Source organism: Ambystoma mexicanum, chromosome 4q, assembly GCF_040938575.1.
Source record: "Ambystoma mexicanum isolate Mex_15411 chromosome 4q, UKY_AmexF1_1, whole genome shotgun sequence".
Classification (NCBI taxonomy): domain Eukaryota; kingdom Metazoa; phylum Chordata; class Amphibia; order Caudata; family Ambystomatidae; genus Ambystoma; species Ambystoma mexicanum.
Window position 1 is genome coordinate 970,507,412 of NC_090928.1, and position 21,988 is coordinate 970,529,399.

Consider the following 21,988-nt stretch of genomic DNA (forward strand, 5'->3'; position numbering starts at 1 on the left):
ACATCATGATTTTAATTTCCAGTTCTTTGAGACAGACATCTCCAACTTCATTCAGAAATTAAGTCCATCAAGAGCCCATGTCCCTGATGACATGTCCAACATGATGTTTAAACAGCATCCATGGTCCAAGATTCTCTTGAACAACTTCAATCATGCTATTCAAACCCAGTGCTTACTCTTGCAGACATTCAGTTATCATCCCAGTTTACAAGGAGGGCGATCAACAATCGCCTGTAAATTATAGGCCGATAGCACGCCTCTGCGCCCCGGGCAAGATCTTTGCTAGATTCGTTCTCAGAGACTTTACTGACTGGACCTTGACAACACAACATTGAGATCTATTTCAAACAGGATTCATCTGAGGCGTGGGCACCAGCATTAATCTCCTGACTATAACGGCCATAAAAACACACTGTATTCAAACTAGACAGTTGCTATATTTGGCCTTTGAGGATTTAAAATCTGCCTTTGTTTCTGTGTCAAGGGAGTTATTAATAGATAAACTGAAATGTGCTGGATGCCCTTCTTCTGTTGTAACATTGATCAGTCTCCTTCACACAGCTACGACAATCCAGATTAGACTTACTCTTGCTGGTCTTTTTTCCAAACACATCCCCACTCAGTGGACTTAAAAAGAGCTACATTCTGGCCTCAGTCCTTTTTAATTTTTTGAATTCTTGATATGCAGGAGAGGTTCACTGATATTATCTCCGATGCCCCTAGATTAGGCACACAACTGATTGCATGGCTGTTATACGCGGACGACCTTGTCCTCCTTTCAAGAACTCCTAAAGGTCTCCAAAGGCTGCTCGACCAACTAAGCTTCTATGCTAATGATAATCACTTGCAAATTAACTTATCAAAAACAAAAGTAATGCATTGCGTCAAGTCGCACTAACAAAATCATAAGTTGGACATTACAAATTGGATGCTTAGAAGTAGTACATCACTACATCTATTTCATTAACGATCATCCTGATGACGCGCAATATTTCGATAATATTGAAATAAAATGTCCCCCGCCATTTCACAAGTGGAAATCCATACTATTCAAGTATGGTACATTACATGCCAACCTGCCCTACTTAATATGCCCAGAAGGCTGTTCCAATACTTCTATATGGTTCGGAGTCAAAAGACCTACTTCGGTGAACCTTCTGGGATAAAGTAGAGGGGACATTTTGGAGGAGAGTGTTACACCTTACCAATTGTGTTCCAGTAGCAATAATTTGTTTTGAGCTGGGCCAAACTATACATGGAGAATGTGTGCACTTTTTAGAAAATGTCTCATGCCGCTGAACGACAAAGCACTACTTGGAATCCTAGCAACTTTTATGCTAATCTCTACTTGCAAATTTGCCACCTCTTGGTGATCGGCGAGCTTGACCTCTCTAGCCAATGCTGATATTACCATAGACCTCTTTTTACACAATCCAGTGAGAGCCAAACTTAAGCTATACCTACATGACTGGATTCACACTCAGCAAAAATGTAATTCATATCGTGATTTTAAACTCAATCCGTTTAGTGCTAAAAAAAATGTGCATTCCGGCAGATTATCTCATTAAGAGTCGCTCTGCTAAATTCTGAAATTCCTACATCAGATTTAGATGCATTCTATAGCCTACCAACGAACTATTAGCTAGGCAAGGCCTTATTGACAAAAATGCTGATAGATGTAGATTTTGCAAAATTGACAGTTGGATTGAGACTGTGCAACACCTGATTACTGAATGTTGCATGCTTAAAGACAAACGTATTTATCTTAAACCCTGTTTTAAGGACTTTAGAATACTGGACTCCACTTCGCTGTGGGGACTTATATTCACCTCCATGCTTATAACTGTTAAAATAGCCATTAGATTCTTGGAAGCACTGAATATAAACAAGCAATGTATTCAAAAGTGATGATTGAATATTTGGATTTTTAAGAAAGATATTGTTTCTGCTTTATTACGGATTGTCTTTCAGTCGATGTCACCTTTAGGCTATGTCTGTCTGTTGACCTTTTATCTTTTGCAACAACTTGCTGCCAAGTGATATTTTATTGTGGTGTGCTATTCATTTACTCATCCATTTGTCTGCTTACATTTCTGATTTCTCTCATTTTTACAACTCTGCTTTTTTAATTGTCTTAAATTGTTTTAAAAGCATCTTGCTGATTCCACTTTATAATGACGAAAATGTTTTCAATATGTTGACTTTGTTGTAAAAGAATGAAAATTGAAAGGTTAAATTTATTTTAACTGTCAATAAAAAAAATGTACATTTTTTATGGTAATAATTTTGTAGCATTATATTTATATAGGAAAGATGTGTGTAATTGTTATATTTTAATGTCATCTTTTTTTGTCTTGTACTTTTATGGTTATTAACGAAATAAAGTTAATACTGACTACTATTCTGATAGTTCTTCTCCAGTCACCCTGCAAATCCCGACCCTTTGGGTGGTGGAGGGGGCAGTCAGTAATCAACTCGGGTTTCTTGAAGATCACTGCTCCCACGGGTCACAGTGCAATCTTGAATTACTGCAGGGCTTTATCTCCACCTGCCCTGCTTACAACAGAACACCTGTGTTTGCAGCCGGCTCCAAAGGTTGGTGCTCTGTCCATGACCACCACCTTGCAATGTCATTCATCATCAGAATCTCGTTGGCCTACCATGATTCCAGCAAAATACTTCTTTGTGTCCCATCTCAGCTGCTGCCTTCAACCAAGTTACACTTAGTGTACCTGTCAAGTTTCAAAATGGGAATAAAGGCAATCACTCTAGATAGTCTGTAAAAACGGTCAACTTTTATTCAAACTGAACACAAACTTTTAACTGCAAGAACGATTCTCTGTAGTTGTTTAGAAAACTAGCTTCTCTTCACTGCTGAAGTGATATTTCTTTAAATTCTTCCAGAAGCTGAGCCATAATCAGTCTCTCAACTTGTCACTTATACAGAACTTTTCTTGTCTACTAAATTTAACTTGAACATTCTCCAGCCACTTTCAATCACATTTTAAAAGTCTTTGCATTCTTTCTTTTCTTGTTTTTATTTTTCTCTCCTTCCACTATGCACTCTATTTCTTATTATTAAAGTCTGACTTTCTCTTTATCCTTTCATTCGTCTCTTTTCCTAGCTGCAGTTCCACTGATGGCTCCTAGAGGTCCTCACAGCAGGCTTAACATTAATTCTTGGTACCTGCAGTTCTACTGGTGGCTCCTAGAGGTCCTCGCAGCAGGCTTAACAGCATTTCTTGGTACCTGCTCCTTTCTCTACATTCAGGAAGCAAGATCAGCTATTTCAGCCAATCTCCACTTCTCTCAGTGCTCCTGCCAACTCAACTGTCAGTTATCAGCTGTTCATGGAGCTTCTCTTTTCACAGACCTCACACTCCAATCAATGTTTCTTCCTCTATTTAAAAAAAAACTATTTAACTGAAGATCATTTTCAGGGCTACTTTCTAATAAACCCAGGCAAAACTGCTCTCTCTTTCTTCCTCTGTAACCTTGCAACCAGAACACACAGGAGACTAGCTTAGATAAAAGCACCTACAAAGTTAATCTTTTCCCATTCGCCAGTTAAAATGTCCTTTATCATGTATATGTCCCGCCCTCGTTCACTCATTCCTTCATATTCAGACTAATGCTGTGAGGTGCTGTGAGGCCGGATGTTATCAGATAACATCCTCTGGTTTCATATACTTCAACCCCTCATGTGATTGACCCTTTCACAGTACCCCAGTTTCTGTCTGTCATCCCAGTGTTTCTTTAAAGAGTGTTACCTGCTTGACTGTCCACTTTTGGGGACTGCGAGAGGCCTGATAACCTGAGTAGTGCAAGGACGCTCGCCAATCGAAGTACTTGTTATTAACGTCTCTCTCTCCAACCCCACTGGTGATTCACTGTACAGCTGCAGTGCCAGCCCTTCCTGCCTCCATGCCTAGCGCTCGATGGCAGGGTCCCCTCCTATCCTGCATGCACTGCCCTAGCCTACATGTCTTTCTAACATCTTGTTATCCTCTTGGGGAGTGTTTGGAAGCTAAGGGGATCAATGATGGCTCATTTGAGCTCTTATGTGATATTGGTGTGTCAAAGCCGACAAGTGAGTGACTGCTAAAACCAATAATGGTGCAGGTTCTCAGAAACATCCCAGTATGAGCTAGGACTAATGGAAACAATAACGCAACAATGACATTGGTTTCTCCTTCCATTTCGTTAATTCCGTTAGAATAAAATAGTTGATCATCTAAGCTGGTTGGTTTCAGATGGCAGGTAAATCCTAAAAAGCACTAACATTGAACAGATGTAGAGTAGTTTGTATTAGTAAGTAGTGATAGTGATCAGTAAATTGTATGTCAAAGCTTTAGCAAACATGGCCACACTACATGACAAACAATACCATTTGCCAATTGAAAAAGCTATTTTTCAAGGGGATTTGATGATGACTTAGCATCACGATGTGATTAGGTATTACAAATTAAGATTAACAATGTACAGACAAAACAGAGACACAGGAGAAAATGATAGCAAAATAACAGCGTATTACACTGTAGCATACACATAATTAATTGGGATTATTAATGGATTAATGCAGTAAAACACACCTGGTAATGACCTACCTTAATGCTTGTAGACTGTAGTTTCTGGAAAAAGTACCTTTGAAATGACAGCGGAACTTTCAGCAAACTAATAACTGCATTGCATAAGCAGGCTGTATGCTGTAAGAAAACAAGTGGGCACTAATAAAATAAGAGTGTTATGGTTTGCCCTACATATCTAACATCAACACATGTCAGTGCCTAAGGAACCAAGCTGCATCTCAATGACGAAACCCAACAAGTTCTAAACGTATCTGCAGTTTGCCTGTGTTCCTGTGCATTCAGGCATACCTGTTCCCTATCGAGGCAGGCACACGTCTGATTTGCCTATGGTTGGCAACCTTGTGAATGCAAAACTGTAGATTGATGGCTGGTAGGTTGTTAATGAATCATAACTGACACCCATTGCTCTGGTTAAACCCTCAGACCATCGTTTTTCAGCTTGACATGTCACTACATGAGGGTAAAAACTGTATGCAAATCTGGGTTGGTGCAAACCCACAGCGGGAAGTCCAGCCCAAGTGCTAGACTACATTCCTTCTTTTGAGAGCACAAGCAACACAGACAAGGCAAACACATGCCTGAGGTTGCTTGTTATTCTGTGTAGAGAGGATGTGACCAAGCAGTTCCGGAAGACTGTTTCCATTGGGGGCAGTACAAGACTTGATATGTGTATGGCTGGTACACTTCTGCAATTGTGCAAACAGGCTAATAAAGGTTGTGTGAAAGGCTGCCCAGAGCACCTGCAGTGGTTTAGATTAAATAAAAAACTTCCACAGATCATATTGTTGGTTAAAATTGGTCCCCTTGCAAATTCACCATGATAGTATGGCACACTATCATTCCTTAGCTTGCCGGTCTACAGACGAGATGATGCTTGCAGATGTCTCATGCTACCCAGATGAATGTGAGTGGGTACAAAGCGGTGGCTCAAATATTCTCATGCATCCGTTATGCTTTTCTTGCAAACACCCATCAGGACTTGCTCTTAACAGGGAACATGCAGAGAAATGACATTTTGTGGGTAGTCGAAAGAGCTGCAAATCTGCTTGGCTACACTCAGCTTTGCTGACCAATTGTAATAAAACTGGAAACCAGAACCAATCGCTTTTTGCGAACAATGGCAGACGAGTAAACTTATTGCCTATCATTTCTTAAGGGGAATTCTCAAAAAGTATTTATTGCAACCAATTCACATTTGCAAAATGAATGTTTGCTAATAAGACCTGGTTTTGGCAGAAAAGGGCATTGAGAAAATGGCGCCCTGACTGGTAATATTTGTGGTACATAAATTGTGTCAAGGGGTGGTTTGCCTGTTATCTGCACAGAAAACACGATTAAAGAGACACGTGTTTTGAGCTAAGGAGCTCAGAGGCTTGCATTCCGTAAGTTAAGTCAATAGGTTAATTCAATTCCAAAACCAGTAATTACTGTGAGCTCCACTAATAAACGCTTTCAATGCGTTGCGATGCCGGCGTGTCACACAGGCGAAACGCGTGTCTCTTTAATCGTGTTTTATGCGCAGATAACAGGCAAACCACCCCTTGACACAATGTTTGCTAATAACTATTCACCATCTGTAGAATAACCATAGCTCGTTTTCAGGTGGTGTTCAGGCTTTGCAAAGGAATAGGGAAGAAACGACGGTCAAAGGCTCCCAATCAGAAAGACGGAACTTCGATGACTGCAATACACAGCGAGGGTGAAACCACAGCATTGCTCTGCATGTTTCTCTATGGAAATGCAAGGAAATACTTGCCATGTATGAAACGGGGGGATACTTCTTGCTAAGGAGCTCCACTTCCTCCAGCACGTGGTTGAATATGGACATCATCCTTCGTTCGTACTCGCTCTCAGCTTGCATTGCTCCACTAAAACTATATTCCTGGAAACTTAAACAAAAAGAGAACATGTTTAGACCTTGAAGAGGCCAATAAAATCAACATCAGGACTTCATTTTATACAAGCAGGGTTATGCATGTATCTGTACATACTTGTCTAATGGTCTTTAACTAAGACTGGCATGCATCTAGACAGACATGGAGACACAGTCGTGTGAAAAGAACTGCTCCCAGTTATTTGAAGCACTGGAAACGCACTGTGTTGCAGGTGTACATGCTTTACAAAAAGTCTTTAACGTAACTTAACAGCGAACGAGGAGGGACAAGATGGTTGTGCCAAGTTAAACTGCCGCCCAGCTGATGGATTAAGCCTCTTGTTGCCAAGGGACTGTTGACGGTCCTTGGGCCCCAGGTTTCTCCCATCCCAGGTAGGAAGGGTAGGGGGTGGCTGCACCGCTTTTAGGTCAACTTCGATCCTCTGGCTCTTTGAACCCCGGGTGATGTCACCTGGTGCTGCTCACTCCCTGGCTCGCAAGATGGCTTTCCCACTTGGGTGTGACTTCTGGGTGGCACTATTTCCTTCGAGTCTTCTGCTAGCTGACTGGGACTTTGCTCTGTGGTGGCCCTTTGCATCTTGTGCACACACTCACTATGATGCAGGGAGGAATCTTGCCCTCCCATCCTAATGTGGACCTGTTTTAGTTGAGCTCCTGCTGGTGTCCCTCCCTCTGTCTGCTTCTACGGGGTCTGATAAAGAAGTTTCATTCTCATTTGCTTTATTTATCTTTTTAATCCTTTGCTCAAGCACCATGACATTTCATGTCCACATCATTGTAGTACAAAGGTGCCATCGGGCAAAGATGTGCTATGTACAAACAAAGATCTTACTCTACCAAATCTTCATCCATATTGTTGCGAGGTTCCCATTTGAAAGGCTGCCGCAGCAGTAAATTGCCCTCCTCATGCAACCACTCAGCAACCTCACCTCACTCTGTCTTTTGAGCGGCCTAATAACTTTATTTCAGGGCTGCTTTTCAACAACTGTATGGCAAGCAGGCAGCTCAAAGCTATCGGAGGAGGCAGGGATTGCTGAATGGGAACGTGCAGGCTACAAATGCTCTAACCATCGCTAGTTGCAGATACGCACAAACGGGCCAATTCCATGTTCCATATTGTGCGTCCCGTTTCAAATTTCTGAATTCACTCCGGCATTAGTCCTAGCGTAGAGCAGGAAATCTGAGATCTATCACAACTTTCCAGCCAAATGTGTCATATGGAAGCCAAGGCGCTCTGAGAGGTCATTTGGCAGGAGGACTTCCTGAGCTAGTTCCCAATCGTGGGAAACTGTGCTCTGCTTGCTCAGAGTGTCTGCCACTGTATTCTGCACTACGGCTAGATGAACTGTCGATAGGGAGATTCCTTCTTAAATTGCCCAGAACCAGAGCGGCATTGCCTCTCTGCACAGTGGTAGTGACCCTACACCTCCTCTCTTGTTGAGGTAGTACATGGCCACTGTGTTGTCCGTCATAATCAGGATGTTCTTTCCCAGTACGTACAGAGGGCAGAGAGGCCTTCAGCACTAGTCCGATTGCCCTCATTTCCAACAGGTTGATAGGTAGTTTGGACTCCGATGGAGACCAGCGGCCACGGATTGTCAGGTCGTTGGTATGTGCTCCTCACCCTGTGAGTGAGGCGTCCGTTACTACCTTTATCTCCGGCCATGGTTGCCAAAATGGGTCTACCTTCAAAATGTTGTCCTTGCCGGCCCACCACAGGACATCCTCAGCGACTCCGTTTGGGATATGAAGGAGATCGGACATCCTGCCTGAGAATTGAGACTATTGTGTCCTGAGAGCCCACTGGAGAGATCTCATTCTCAGGCGCGTCTGTGGCACCAGAAAAATGCAGGATCGCATGAGGCCAAGCAACTTTGAGAAAGTCGAGCGCCGGGAGATGCTGGGCACTTTGGAATTTGGGGACCATCTGCAGAATGTCTTGAGCCCTCACCTATGGTGGCGAAGCATTTCCCAGGGATGCGTCTAGGACTGCTCCAATTACTAGGAGCTTTTGAGATGGTATCATGTGAGACTTCTTGAAGTTGAAGGAGAAGCCCAGTCTGTGAAGGGAGTGACAGGTGGAGCTGAGATGTTCCAGGGCCTGTTCGAGGGGGAACGTGCCCTGATCAGCCAATCGTCCAGGTAGCGGTAGACGTGAATCCCCCCCTCTCCTGAGACTCGCTGCAGCCACCACCATTAACTTGGTGAAAATCCTCAGAGGCGGAGGTCACCCAAATGTCAGAACTTGAAACTGATAATGAGAACCGCCAGCGGCGAACCTCAGCTACCTTCTGTGCTTGTGATGGATTGGCACATGAAAGTTAGCACCCTGAAGGTCCAATGATAGCACCCAGTCCTGAAGCTGGAGGGCCTGAAGGATCTGAGAAAGGGTAACCACCTTGAACTTGTCTTTCATGAGGAAGTGGTTTAAGTCTCTTAAGTCCAAGATGGGTCTCAATCCTCTGTCCTTTCTTGGAATTAAAAAATTATGGGGAGCCCCAACCCTTGTTCCTCTCCGCTACAGGTACTGGTTCTTTATTACCTTTCTCTAGCAGGGTTAATATTTCCTGCATAAGGAGTGGATCTGGAACTTTGAAAAAGCTGTTCCCTGGTGGATGACTCTGAGGCTTTATTTAGAAAGGAAAGGCAGTAACTCCAGGCAACTGTTTCCCATAAGCGCCCGGATGCCCCTGGGCCTGGTGCGCTATAGAAATAAATAAAATACTAAAATACTAAAATGCATCTGGAATAATTCCTCGCCATTCTTTCACATGCAGTGAATCTGCCTCCCACTGGTGTCTTGTGAACTAAGACCTCAGAGAGGTTTTGAGGCGGCTGGAGCAGTGGCTGATGGTAAAGCAGCCGCTGCATGGGCGGTCCTAGTACCTCTTCCCCGTCCACCACAGGGAAATATTTTCTGACCTCTTTGTTTGGACAGCCCTCTCCCCCTTCCAACTGAGGAATACAAGTGAAAGGACCTCCAAGGTGAGCCGGTGGGGCGGTTTTGCGTCTCTAATAACAGCACCAAGGGACTTTGCTGCCGCTTTAGAGGTCTGCAATTTCTCCAGGCTCTTGTCAGCCATGCTGCCAAATAAATGTGTGCCATCAGAGGGCATGTTAAGCAATCTGGATTGCACATCTGGAGCAAAACCAGATTTTCTTAACCAGGAAAATCTTACGCATAACTGAACTAGCCGCCATAGATCTGCTGTTGCTGTTAGCCGTGTCGAGATCTGTCTGGAGGGATTTGGACATTGCATCTTTCCCATCCTTGACTAGATTTAAAAATCCGCCTCTTTCCTCCCCTACGGGGATATGATCAGCCACCATTGCTACACATTCCCAAATAGTGTGAGTGAATCTGGCCAACATGCACGTAGCATTTACTGACTTTAGGGCCATACTTCCCGAAGAGAAAACTTTCTTGGCCCAAGCGCCGTAACGCTTGTCATCTCTTCTGGGGGAATAGTCGGGTATGCGTTCTGTTTAAAGGTTGATGCAGCAGCTTGTACCACTAAACTGTCAGGAGTGGGATACTTTGTCAAGTAACTGCGGTCAATACTGGACGCCCTATATTTTGATGTTAATTCTGTATTCACTGCTGGAATCAATTCTGGCTTTTCCCAATTTGTAACTCACTCTCCTTTGCAATGCTACATGAAAAGAAAGAACAGGATCCTCCTGGGGTCCCATATCTAGGATGTCAGTCAGATCATCCTGTTTGCATATTGGTGTTGGTCTTTTCCACCCCATATACTCTACCAACGTGGACATTAACTGTCTATAGGACCCTTCAGCATGGTCAGTAAAGTCTGGTCGCCCAAACTATAATTCTGGGGATGTATCCACTCCACTTGCATTCTGCCGGGACTCCTATGTTTTTTTAGCTTTAATTTCTCTGAGATCAAAGGCTCAGGGACCCCAGGTGTTCCATACTGAAGACCAAAAGGTTGTGAACCATCCGATGAACGTTCTGCTTCCTCATAAATTGAAGAAAGTAACTCAAAGAAGTCCTTTCTTGGTAATGGTGTATGTACGTTTTCTGTGATCCTCGATGGCATCGATGGTGGTGCCGAAATCTTCGGCATAGTCAACGTTGAGGGCTTTGACGCTTTCAGCGTGGAGGACTTGTCTAACACCTTTGGCGTGGAGGACATGTCATAGTCCGATGAGGAGTCTTTCGGCACCAATGGCGTAGAGGACTTCTTCCCCGAGGAAGATTTGTCTCGACTCGAAGGATCCTTCGACCACTCTCGAGGAGATGTTTCTTTGCCTTAGGGGCCAGAGGGCACACGATTTTTGCCCTTATCCTTTTTCTTGTTGAGTTTTTTGACCTGGGAATGGCTTTTTTGAGTTTTTGAGGGGGTCAAGGCCGCATTCTCAAAAACGTGCATCATTTTTAGTCAGAACTTCTCCCACTCGTTGGAGAGGCCGATTTCCTCAGGCATCTAACCCGTTCTGGGGAGGAACTCGACGAAAGAGATGACAACCTATGGTGCCTTTTCCTCGACCATCGTGAAGCTGATGAGTAGTGAGAACTACTGCAGGATTTCGATCTCTGCCTTTTTACGATGAGAAATATTTCTCGACTCGTCTGAAGCCACTTTTTTTGACAGGGTCGTTGAATGGGATTTTGACCACCCTGGCGCTAATTTTACCCTTCGCTCCTTCAGGGCTTTAAGCGTGAGAGGAACCGATGCACCACAGACACACCCGATGGGAGTTCATAAGGGACATCTTTGCCCCACAATCTTGGCACTTCTTAAACCCCCGATCTCAGAGTCGAAGACACCGATGATGCCATTGTCAATAATATACTTGAAGGGATAACTTTCGCAGAAAAACATAACTGAAGTCAACGGTCACTGCGTGCGCTTTATACCATCGATGATGTCCACATCGACAAGGAGGCCTCCGAGGGACATCGAGTCGACAGACATCGACACGCAGCGCCCTCTGCTGAAAAAAAAATTCTGAAGCAGCTGAAGCTGTATATGGAAATATCATAAAATGAGGAATACGTGGGAGGATACAATACATTCGAAATATTGCTTCTGAGGCAAGCTTTGCAAACAAATTGGAATAGAAACTTGCACACATTCCGAATAGAGGCCTCAGAGCTGCAACCTGCCAAGTTGAGGATGGTATAAGATGAGTACATTTTTTGGGAGGGTTGCAGAGGCAGAAGTCATTTTGGGCAAGCTCGGTTCGCTACTTCTGGGCAAGAAGATGCCTGGAACCTTCTGATGTTCGAGCTCCGTTCTGTCTCAATAGGGCAAGTGAAGGTGGAATGGAATTACCATATACTGTTCTCGTACTGTGAGTACTACAAACTTTGAGCCGCCCTTTTTCCATGCCTATTGCCCTGCCTACTCCCCGACAATTCGGGTGACTGTTTACATGTGAATGGGTGTGCTGGGGTAATGTGTAGTGTTGGCCACGGTTTGTTCAAGAACGAGATGGCTGCCTGCTTTAACTGTTTTTGTTGATGCTCCACTAAGAATGTTTTGACAAAAAAAAAACAAAAAAAAAAACACGGGGAGCAGGACAAAATAGCTGCCTGCAAATAACTTCTGGAGGGACAGGGTGCTGAAAAGTAATACAAGTTACCTTATCCCAATGCCAAAGCCGTTGAACCAACAGACAGCTCGAGGACGAAATGTAGATTATTTGTCCCTTTATCATATAGCAAAGGAAAACAAGTGATTAGGTTCAACTGAACACATAGGGTGTGGTTTTGGGAGTAAAAGCAACTGAGTTTGGCCCATGGTCCTGTCCTCCCCCCCCCCCTCTCCCTAGAACAGGGGCACATCTTCCTGGCAGCAAACAGTCACTCACAATCGCTGGAATGTATAATGCACTGGTTCTACAGCGTCTTTCTTGGTTCGTGTGATATTTATAATATTGCATTTGTGCTATTAATTGTGTTGATTATCGGGCACCATCACCCCTAGTGCCTTGGATCAACTGAACAGGGTTTGTTCGTCAGACTTTTCCTCAGGCATTAGACCCTGGGGTTAACAGGCTACTTCTCCCATCCTTTTCGCAGTGGTTGACATCCACAAAGAGTTGTCCTTCTAGGCTTTAGATTTTGCCTGGTAGTGTTATGATGTGACATTTATAACGCGCCTGTACACAAGTGTTTCTAGGCACGAAAAGACAAGGAGGGTGAAACAGAGGGAGGACAAGACAACGTTCTTACTAGGCCTTGTGTCCTTCAGATAGCGCAAGTGCAGGGAAGTGGATGGGGAGAAATGGCAAAAAGGGGGTTGGAGGAATGGAGAAGTGCAGGTAATCACAAAGTGCAGCCAGCGGGTGGCTCAGTGCAGGGTTACAGATACAGACCACAAGTGTTGGGTGAGTGCGAGGTGCAACTGGACATGCAGGGACCTGGGCCCAAGTTCGGAGGGTGGCCAGGTGACCAGTGCATGGACCAGATGGGTCATCAGCATGGGAGAGGAAGCGAGAAAGCGGAAGCGAAGAGGAAGGTCTTGAGGTGCTTCCAGAACCGGAGGTGGTTCTGCTCAAGTTAGAAAGAGGCAGGGAGGCTGTTCCAGAGGCAAGACCCAGCCGAAGAAAGAGATCTGCCCCCCAACTCTCTGCTTGGAAAAGCGACTTACCCTCAGAGTGTTGGAGGTGGATGAGCGGAGAGCTTGAGAAGGAAGATGTTTAGGAAGAGAGAGTTGGAAGTAGAGCGGTCCCAGGCCCCAGAAAGCCTTGTGGACCGCACAGAGGTTATTGAACTTGATCCTTGCAGCCACTGGGAGCCAGTGAAGAGATTCCAGTTCTGGAGAGATACGAAACCTGGGCTTGAGGCCATTGACGAGTCTTGCAGTCCTGTTCTGGATAAGTTGTAAAGGACAGAGCGTAGAGGCAGGGAGATTTAGAAAGAGGATGTTGCAGTAGTCCAGCCAAGAGAGGACCAGACCTCTGGAGACAGTGAGCTTCTGGGGAAAGTGAGGAAAGGAAGAATACCTCTGAGGATGTGTGGCTGATAGTTTGACTTCTATAGAGACGTCAGAGATGCGAGGAGAGAAGGAGAGTCGAAGATGAACCCAAGGTTCTTAGCCTCACAGGTAGGAATAGGAAGAAGGCACAGCAAGGGCGGGCAGAGAGAGAGAGGAAAGAAGGGAGCTGGTGTTCGGATGAGGAGGATCTCAGTCTTAAAGGCATTAAGGCAGAGATCATTTGCGGCAAATCACTCCTGGATTGTGGACAAACAGTCTGGAATGAGAGAAGGAGTAGAGGCGGACCGAGTGGAGCCTAAAAGAAAGCTGGAAAGTTGAAGCAGAGAGCAGCGATGCAGTGGGCAAGAGGTGCTAGTTATTGGTTGATCAGCCAGGGAGAAAGGTTAGACCCCAGGGGAACACCACAGGTAGAGAGAGAGAGTGAGAGAGAGAAGAGAGGAAGTACCCCAGCTGGACCTGGGAGGGTCGATCAATGAGAAAGGTGGTCAGCCAGGCCAGGGCCTGATCAGTGATACACAGGTTCTCCTACAGACAGATTCTACTCATGGACAGGACTCTTCCACCTTCGTTCTTCTCCATCTCCCACCCTTTCTTTACTTTATTTTCTCTTCTACCTCTTCCACATTGCACATCTCTTCCTCCTTCTCGTGTCTGGTTGTAGGAAGCAGTCTCGGTTGACTACTCATTCCCCCGGTGTTTTCACTTTGGCTAGTAGACTGCCCCACTGGTTGATGTTGCTGTTAGACCAGAAACGACCCTATAGTATGTATAGTATCTATAGTATGTTGGCCAGAAACCAATCGCATCATGTGACAAATATCGCAATCGCAGAATTGTCAATTTAACCAGAGGGCGTCCATTTTGTGAAATGTCGGCCATTTGCTTTTTTCTTTCCTGTCAAAATGCTTTGCAAAATGTATTCTATGCTTCGAACTCACACACGGTGCGAGGCCACGGCCTGAATGCTGAAGTACTAATACAGACAGGAATGTCAAACTATGCAGAGATACATTGTTTTTCTCTCTCACTAAGTCCTTGAAGTCGAGCAGAAGCCGTATCTAATCAGTAGTCCAGGTGCTGGCTTGTCTTGCAAACGCTGTGGTAAAAGGCAGTTCAAGCATGAATTATATTCTTCTAGCGGGACTCCTTTGCAGAGAGTGGTATTTTCTGCTTCAGAACTGTCTGACCCTTAGCTCATGAACCGAAACACACAGTAACGTGCTAAGGAATGTTTCTCTGCTACGAAAATGACATCTTTGTCGAACTAAGAGCTCTATGTTCCCCATAACAGAAAGCTGTCTCTGCTGCCATTGCTAGAATAACTATGTTTAGACTGAATGAAGACTTGTCATAACGTGTCATAATTGTCATGACTGTCGATTACCGAACCCTAGCCTGAATGATACGTTTATGGGCGGATCGAATTACCTTTGTAAAGATTGTATGTTATGTATATATATTGCTGCTTGAGCGTTGCTCGCTCTCTTGCGTCTCACAAAGTCTGGGAACACACGTTGTGAGACGTTGAGACCCAGTCGGCCGCTGAGATACTTTGAAATAAACCAGACTTGTTTGGAAATCAAACCTCGTGTCTGTCGTGTCACTAGTGTATATGGTTATAGTGACTTAGTTTCCATATGCTGTCTTTATTGCCTAGCATTGCTGTTCCCTAGTCTTTCATCTTGAATTCATCTGCAGTTCCTTGTGGCGGCAGTGCTTTCTCGGTTCTACTACTGTGCTAAATATCCACCCTTTGACTCAGAAGGGGCCCTGTGAGTGTGGTCAGTGTTTCACTGTGCAGTCAGCACTCGCAACCCTCTGCCTTTGACTTCACCAGTTTTACTTGTCATTACTATGGAGTTTCAGATGCTGGCAATGGCAGCTCCATGAATGCTTTGCGTCTTCCATCTACACCCAATGTCTCTCTCATTTTGCTACTTCTTTCCCAGCTGCAAAATGAGTTTTGGGGTAAGAGCAAGGCATTCGAGGAACTTGGGAGCCTTGTAGATCTGCCATAAACCCCTCTGGGGCCCACTTCCCAGAGCGGGTGGTGGTCCTTGGGCCCCAGTGTCACCCAGTCACATTCTTTACCCTCCATAACATGACTTCACACCAAACACGTTGAACACAAATCCCTACAAACAATGAAACCCAGACTCAGACTAACATTCCAAAATGTTTAAAGGAGTGCAATAATCTTACACAAGAAATGTAGCCAAGATATTTTTAAGGTTGAGAAATTGTTTTAGAACGCACAACATACATCAACATAATAGCACTTTTAACACCCCCAGAGAGACTTGGGAAAATGCATGGTACACACACACCTTCGGAGACGCATATGGACATTCGAAGCAGACAAAGCAAAAATAATGGCTGCCCTAAGAAGCACCAAACATTAATGACATTCTGGATTAAGCTCAAGGCTGAATAGGCTGGCAAATTATTATTCCACCTTGGAGAAGTTACTTCATCCAAAAGAATCCAAAAGCACTGGTGTCATCGAAACCATTTTACCGACACTGGTAGCAATGGGTTAAAGGTTAATGAGCCAATATAGACGAGATCCAGTTCAGATAGCAATTCTCCCAATTGGTAAATAAATTAACTAGAGTGTTGCAAAAATGCAGAACTACATTGCTATGCAATGAAAAAGCGTTCCTTGATCAGAATTCCTATAGGCACTTATACCCATTTACTACTAGAATTCCTGAACTAGTTAGGTAGTAGATAAAGGGCAGTGTGTTGCCCAAGTAGCACTGCAAGCACATTTTGTGTTCAAAATGCTTTATTTGAAATGATTAATCCCATTCAGCAAACACGAATATAAAATGAAAAAATATTAGGCCTCGTTAAGAGGTTGGCGGTAACCCCGTAACACTGAATCTGGCGCCCAACTTCCTGGGGCTACCGGGACATTACAAGTCCCAGCGGTGAGGGAAGTTGCTAACGGTGACAGTGCTTCCATGACAAATCTGCCGACTGAGGCTGCTGCGCCTGCCAGGGTCAGACCTGTCAGGTGCAGCGACCCCAGTAGGCAGACTTTTAGTGTGGCAGTCCAGAAACAAGGGTGCCAGCGAGCTTACAGACACCCTTGTTTCCGGACCGCCACACTACACTTGTAATGAGGCCCAATGTGTTTAACAGCATTACATTCTTAACATGTTTATAATTCATCTATACACAATAAAATATGTGGGATGCAGAAAATTACAACTTTTAGATGCAATTATCAGTCCTTTACAGTTCCAAAGTGCTATTTTAAAACCTAGATATTTTCATGAAGTAAAAAAATGAATGTGCTTACGGAGCCTTCTGTGACAGAAGGCCTTCACAATCTTAAGAGACTGTTAGATGGCTGAAGGGTTTTTATCGACAAAATTCAATAACGACATTTTGAGATGTCACAGATTGCCTTAGGAGACCCCAAAAGTCTACTGGATGGATGATTAACACCTATTTTGTATTTTCAATGCCAAGGGTTAGAGGCTGTAAAGTCCTGCCAACAAAAACGAGTTTCTCTCTCTGGTCCCTCAATTTCCCATGAGCATCCTCCACCATAACCCAGGTTTCCCTATCGCCCAAGGTCAGCGTGAGCACTATAGTTCGTGAACCCCTACAACCTACTATAATCTCTCTACTATGGGCGGGCATAAAGGCCTTATCGATCTTATTCCATCCGGGACTTTTTAAGGGCGCATGCATGCATATCTATATATATATATATATATATATCTCTCTCTCTCTCTCTCTCTCTCTCTCTCTCTCTCTCTCTCTCTCTCATACTCTACCACCCATCCTCCACTTACACATTCTCTATGCTTTCCTTCACCTTCTATACTCCCCACATACTCCCTTCTATCTCGTGCACTCCACTGCTACTCACTGCCACAATCACATATTCACACTCTCCAATGGACACCAATCATACACAATATCTCACCTGCACTTCAATCCAATTCTTCCACAGACTCTTCAGCTTTCTGTTCCAACCTCCAACCTCCCCCTGGTTCTCTCGGCCAACCTCCCCACTCCCTGACCTCACACAAACACCCCTCACCTGCAGTGGCTCCCATGGGTCTTTTATACTTGTGACTTTTTGCTTTTAACTTCCTTCCTCCCCTCATTGGACCTGCGTTCCACCTTACTCTTAAGCCCATTTGCTGGCTTTTCTCCTAGGGTTGGGCAGTTGTAGTACAAAGCTACATAAACTCTTCTTAGACCCAGCCCCCTTTTTTTGTGCACAATTCAACCAGCCTCTGCTTTTTACTGCTGAGTGTTGGGTCAGCGTACCACTTAATCTACGCTGTTGTGAGTAATTTCCCTCTAATGACAAGCGCTGAATGTCAGGTGTGTTATAGGCATAGTTGGCTCTCTCCAGATGTCTTGTTGGGCTCACTCAGTATGAGAGGGCACGCTGGTCTTGGAAGTTGTGAAAGAATGTAAAGAGAACTTGAGCCAGAATGGAGGGCGCATAGAATTGGGTGATTGAAAGAGGTACTGGTCTTCCCATACAAGGCAAGGAGGTGAGGGGGTGATTTAGGGTTGGGTCTCTCCCAGCTCCCTCCCCACCCACCTCAGGGGTAGGATTGGCTCTGGCATTAGTTCTGGAAGGGAGGGGTCCCTGTTTCCTCCTAACATGGTCAAGCCCCTGGCTCTGCCACACTTTTTAAAATAGGCCTAAATAAGAATTGAATACACACGAGGCAAAATTTGGGATAAACAAAGGATAGATGAAGAGGTGGCCTTTACTGAAAGCATTTCTTATCTCTCAAATATGGTGTTGGCCCGTATTTCTTATTTTCTGATAAAATAGGCAGAACAACAACAAATTAGAAAGTGGCATTGACAATCCTGGTATTCTAAGCCTCAGCTTGGGACTTGCAGTACCACCGACAGTAGCATGTTAAAATGAAGACGTGTCAAGTGGATCCTTTGTGAACACTCATGATGTCCATATGACAAGGATCCACTATGCACAGATGTGCCATTTCGTGGGCTCTATTAACTCAATCCTCGCTCTCAGCAAAAGTGTTCAATAAAGATTTTGTCACGCTCTGGATTTCCTTTTGCGCTCTACATTTCAGCCATGTCCATGTTTCGGATGTCGCAATCATGTGGTGACTGTGAACCCGCTCTACCAATTAAATCATATGCACTCTCACAAATTTAGTAAGTGTTAGAAAAAAATTTAATATTTTCCATTTGCCCCCTTCTATGCAAGCCAGGGAGCCATTATGAAGCTGAAGGACTTCTGAGGTAACATTGAACACTGCACACTACTTAAATCATGGTACAAACTTTGTAGTGGCCACTTTGTATACCAGAGAGTTAACCTAAGCAGCTATATTGAAATTACTCTCCAGACACTACATAGAGGCTACAAACACATGTTCAGACTCTGTGGGAGGCAAATGCAAGACACATTCGGCTTTCCAATTGTGTGCTTTAAAACTTTAACTTCAATATGTTTCTAGAAGAACATGAAAACAATTTTCAACTTACCGGGACGCACTAGAAGATTGCCTCTGACCAATATCAATAACATATTACATTCAACAGTATGTGTGAATATGACTTGCTTTTTTATAATGCATCTCACAACATGGCTAGAAACTGTTTTACATGGATACTGCTGCCCACTAAAAGGTGCTTTGTCCTGCAGATAATGCAGCCATACAATGCCTGCATTGCATACATACCATTCCTCCACCCAATGAAGTTTCAATTGAGATTTCTCTTTTTCTTCGCTATGGGAATGAGTTGTCAAATGTGTGTTTCTATGCTACTCATTTCCTCTTAACCATCTTATGAAGATGTCTATGGGAGTCCGAACAACCTCTGCATGCCGGTTACAGCTAGTCCAAGAAAAGTTACCAACACCTGCATTGTGTAAATCCTCAAGAATTAACTGTGTTGGAATAGCCATTTAACTTGTCCATAGCGACAACCACTTGTCAAACGGTGCAAACTTAAGACAATCCTTTAATGTTAAGGAGTTTTGCGAGAACTGTGATGAATCGTGGGAGTTTGCTTGAATGCAAGCTATAAGAGAAAACCCTGAGAAGGATGAACTGATATATATGTCAAAAGACAGATACAATACAAATAACAAAGGTTGTTAACTACGTAGGAAGGAAAAGAGCCTCAGGAGAGAGAGAGAATCAGAAAGGTTGGATAACCTTACCTTGGGAAAAGGGAAGAATAGTTATTTGTAGAAAAACAAAAGAGGAGACTGGTAAACAAACGGAAACCATTCACAAGGGAGAATATATCAGTCTAGAGTCAAGGAGACCCACATTTTAAGAAGAAACAAAAGGACAAGGAAATACTGAGAGAACTGTATGAACTGATCAAAGAAGCCACAACAGACTATTTAAAAATCAGTTATTGAATACAAGTTTGTGAGAAGCAAAACCCAAGAGAAGTGAGTCATTCTCCTGTCTTAAGTTGGTATTATAGTGGTAGAATCAGTAAGCCTTAGTTTAGACGGTGGACCGATTCTTTTTAAGAAATTCACCGACTACCGACAAGCACCTTAGCTAGTTTGTTAGGTAGGGAACGCCCACAGATGTAGGGAGAGATGGGCATTATCATATTCTTTAATACAAAATATACTTGAAATGTCTAATAAGAGTCTGCATCCTTTTTCTGACACGCCACAGAACTTAAATTAGCATGTTGGGATTTATGCTGTACAGACCTAGCTGTGGCGCAACAGAGCACTGTACAAAATTAATATGAATACTGGATACAATTTGGCAGAAAGACTTTAAAGAGTACATATGGAGGGTCCTGGACCGAAGGCACTTCGACAAAAGGCTAACAGGCAGATGATACTGGTTTGGGAGGGAAAGGCGAACCCATTCTTGATTCATTTGTTGGTGGATCTGCAACTAGGCTCCTGCTGATGCTATATTCCTTAGAGTGTCAGGCAATCTGACCTTTCTAATACACTTTTGAGTCACTGGAACTGCCTCAGTGATTCTCTATTTTGAGTCTTCAGCTACAAAGAAGAGGTAAAGTCTGTTCCCTCTTAACCTCACCCCACACCTCTATCCTAAGAAGACATTCCTTGAGACCAAGTACCAAAGGGTAGAACTGTGCACCCCCTTGATTGGTAAATGCATTAGTGTACAGAAGAATTTCCTTATAAGAGTGCTCATTCTATTTCAGGTTTGTTTATTGACGCTCATAGGGCTAGTTAAACAGATCCAACAAAGATTCACAGATTGATGTAGGCCAATAGCATTTTGCGGAGGTCTGCCTCGAAAAGAAAATACTTCATCAATCTCTACCCATTTGGGGCACTGCTGAAAAAGCTTCCGACTGCACCAGTGGAAGCCCTTAGAAAACATGGCTTCACTTTGTACAGGATTCTCATGGATACCCATTGGGCAAACTCACATATCCACATACAATATTGATCTAAAAAATGTCTAACCAACTACAATGAATATAAACAATAATGGATGAAATGCTTTGATTTAATAATACATGTTGGTAATGCCTTTAGGCAACTTACATTGCATTGTTTTTCAGTCCATCTGTGCCATTGCAGAATGAGACCTAAACTATGCAAATCAGTCTCTGTCCTGCCACCAGTTGAAGCACAGTCGAACCTGAAAAGCTACCATAGACACATTTCGTCATTGTTGGGCTTAATTTGTAAGGTGCAGTTTGGTACGCTAGGCTCACAAAGTAAGGGACCAACATCTGGGCATAAATATGTCACTTAATGCTATGCACTAAGGAGCGCCAGATTAACAACTTTAGTTTAAAAACTTTAGTTTAAAAATAACTACTAGTAATGCCTCTGGACAGCTTCCATTCCACCGCTTTTCAAAGCATTTGTGCCATTAAAGAAGAGGGCCATCCATGTTCAGATCAGTCAAGGTCCCTTCCGTTAACTCATCAGGGCTGGTGAAACAGGAGTTTATAGAGAGCGCAGTCTGGAAGTACTGGGTTTCCTAATTTACTTCAGCCCAAGTTTTGTTCTACTGGTACTAGGGAAGAGGACGGCATATCCAGATTGTAGGTGGTCTTTATAAAGTCAAAAATCTTGGATTGCAGCAATGCATCGAAATTGAAAATTGGGCCTTTCAAAAGCCAAATAAGAAGGGAGATAACAAGCAGCTGGCTGATTCGATTCAACTATCAGTAACACAATCCTGAAGAACGTAGTCTTGTTTTATAGAAATCCCTAGAGGTGAATCTGCTAGCAACTATCCAATACTCAGAAACGCGGAGGGGCTCAAGTCTAAAGAGCCTTGACTGGGTTTCTGTGCAAGTAACACTTGTCTTCAGACACCTTACTATGCTAGTAGAAGGGGGTTATTTAAATAAGATAAACAATATATATGCCATTCTCCAGTCATAAAACGCCACACTCCAGCATTCAAAAGCAATGCTAATTCTGAGGTGCAGAAAACAAAGGTCATTACATTTGCTTTCTGCATCTCAGACGTATCCTTGCTGTTTAAGGAAAGACAAGGTTTCCGGTCATCCAAAAGTTTCATCAACCACAGACACCGAAT

General features: G+C 43.8%; 1 protein-coding gene across 3 annotated transcripts in view; it reads right to left on the reverse strand.

Annotated features, from left to right (window-relative positions):
- Positions 1 to 21,988, reverse strand: part of INTS7 (integrator complex subunit 7) — a 673,605-nt gene that overhangs the window by 68,628 nt on the left and 582,989 nt on the right. For all 3 annotated transcript variants that reach the window (XM_069608525.1, XM_069608526.1, XM_069608527.1), the window contains 2 exons: positions 6,346 to 6,478; positions 4,608 to 4,706 (listed from right to left, as the gene is read on the reverse strand). In XM_069608525.1, coding sequence (XP_069464626.1) covers positions 4,608 to 4,706; positions 6,346 to 6,478 — 232 coding nt within the window. The remainder of the gene's footprint in view (positions 1 to 4,607; positions 4,707 to 6,345; positions 6,479 to 21,988) is intronic.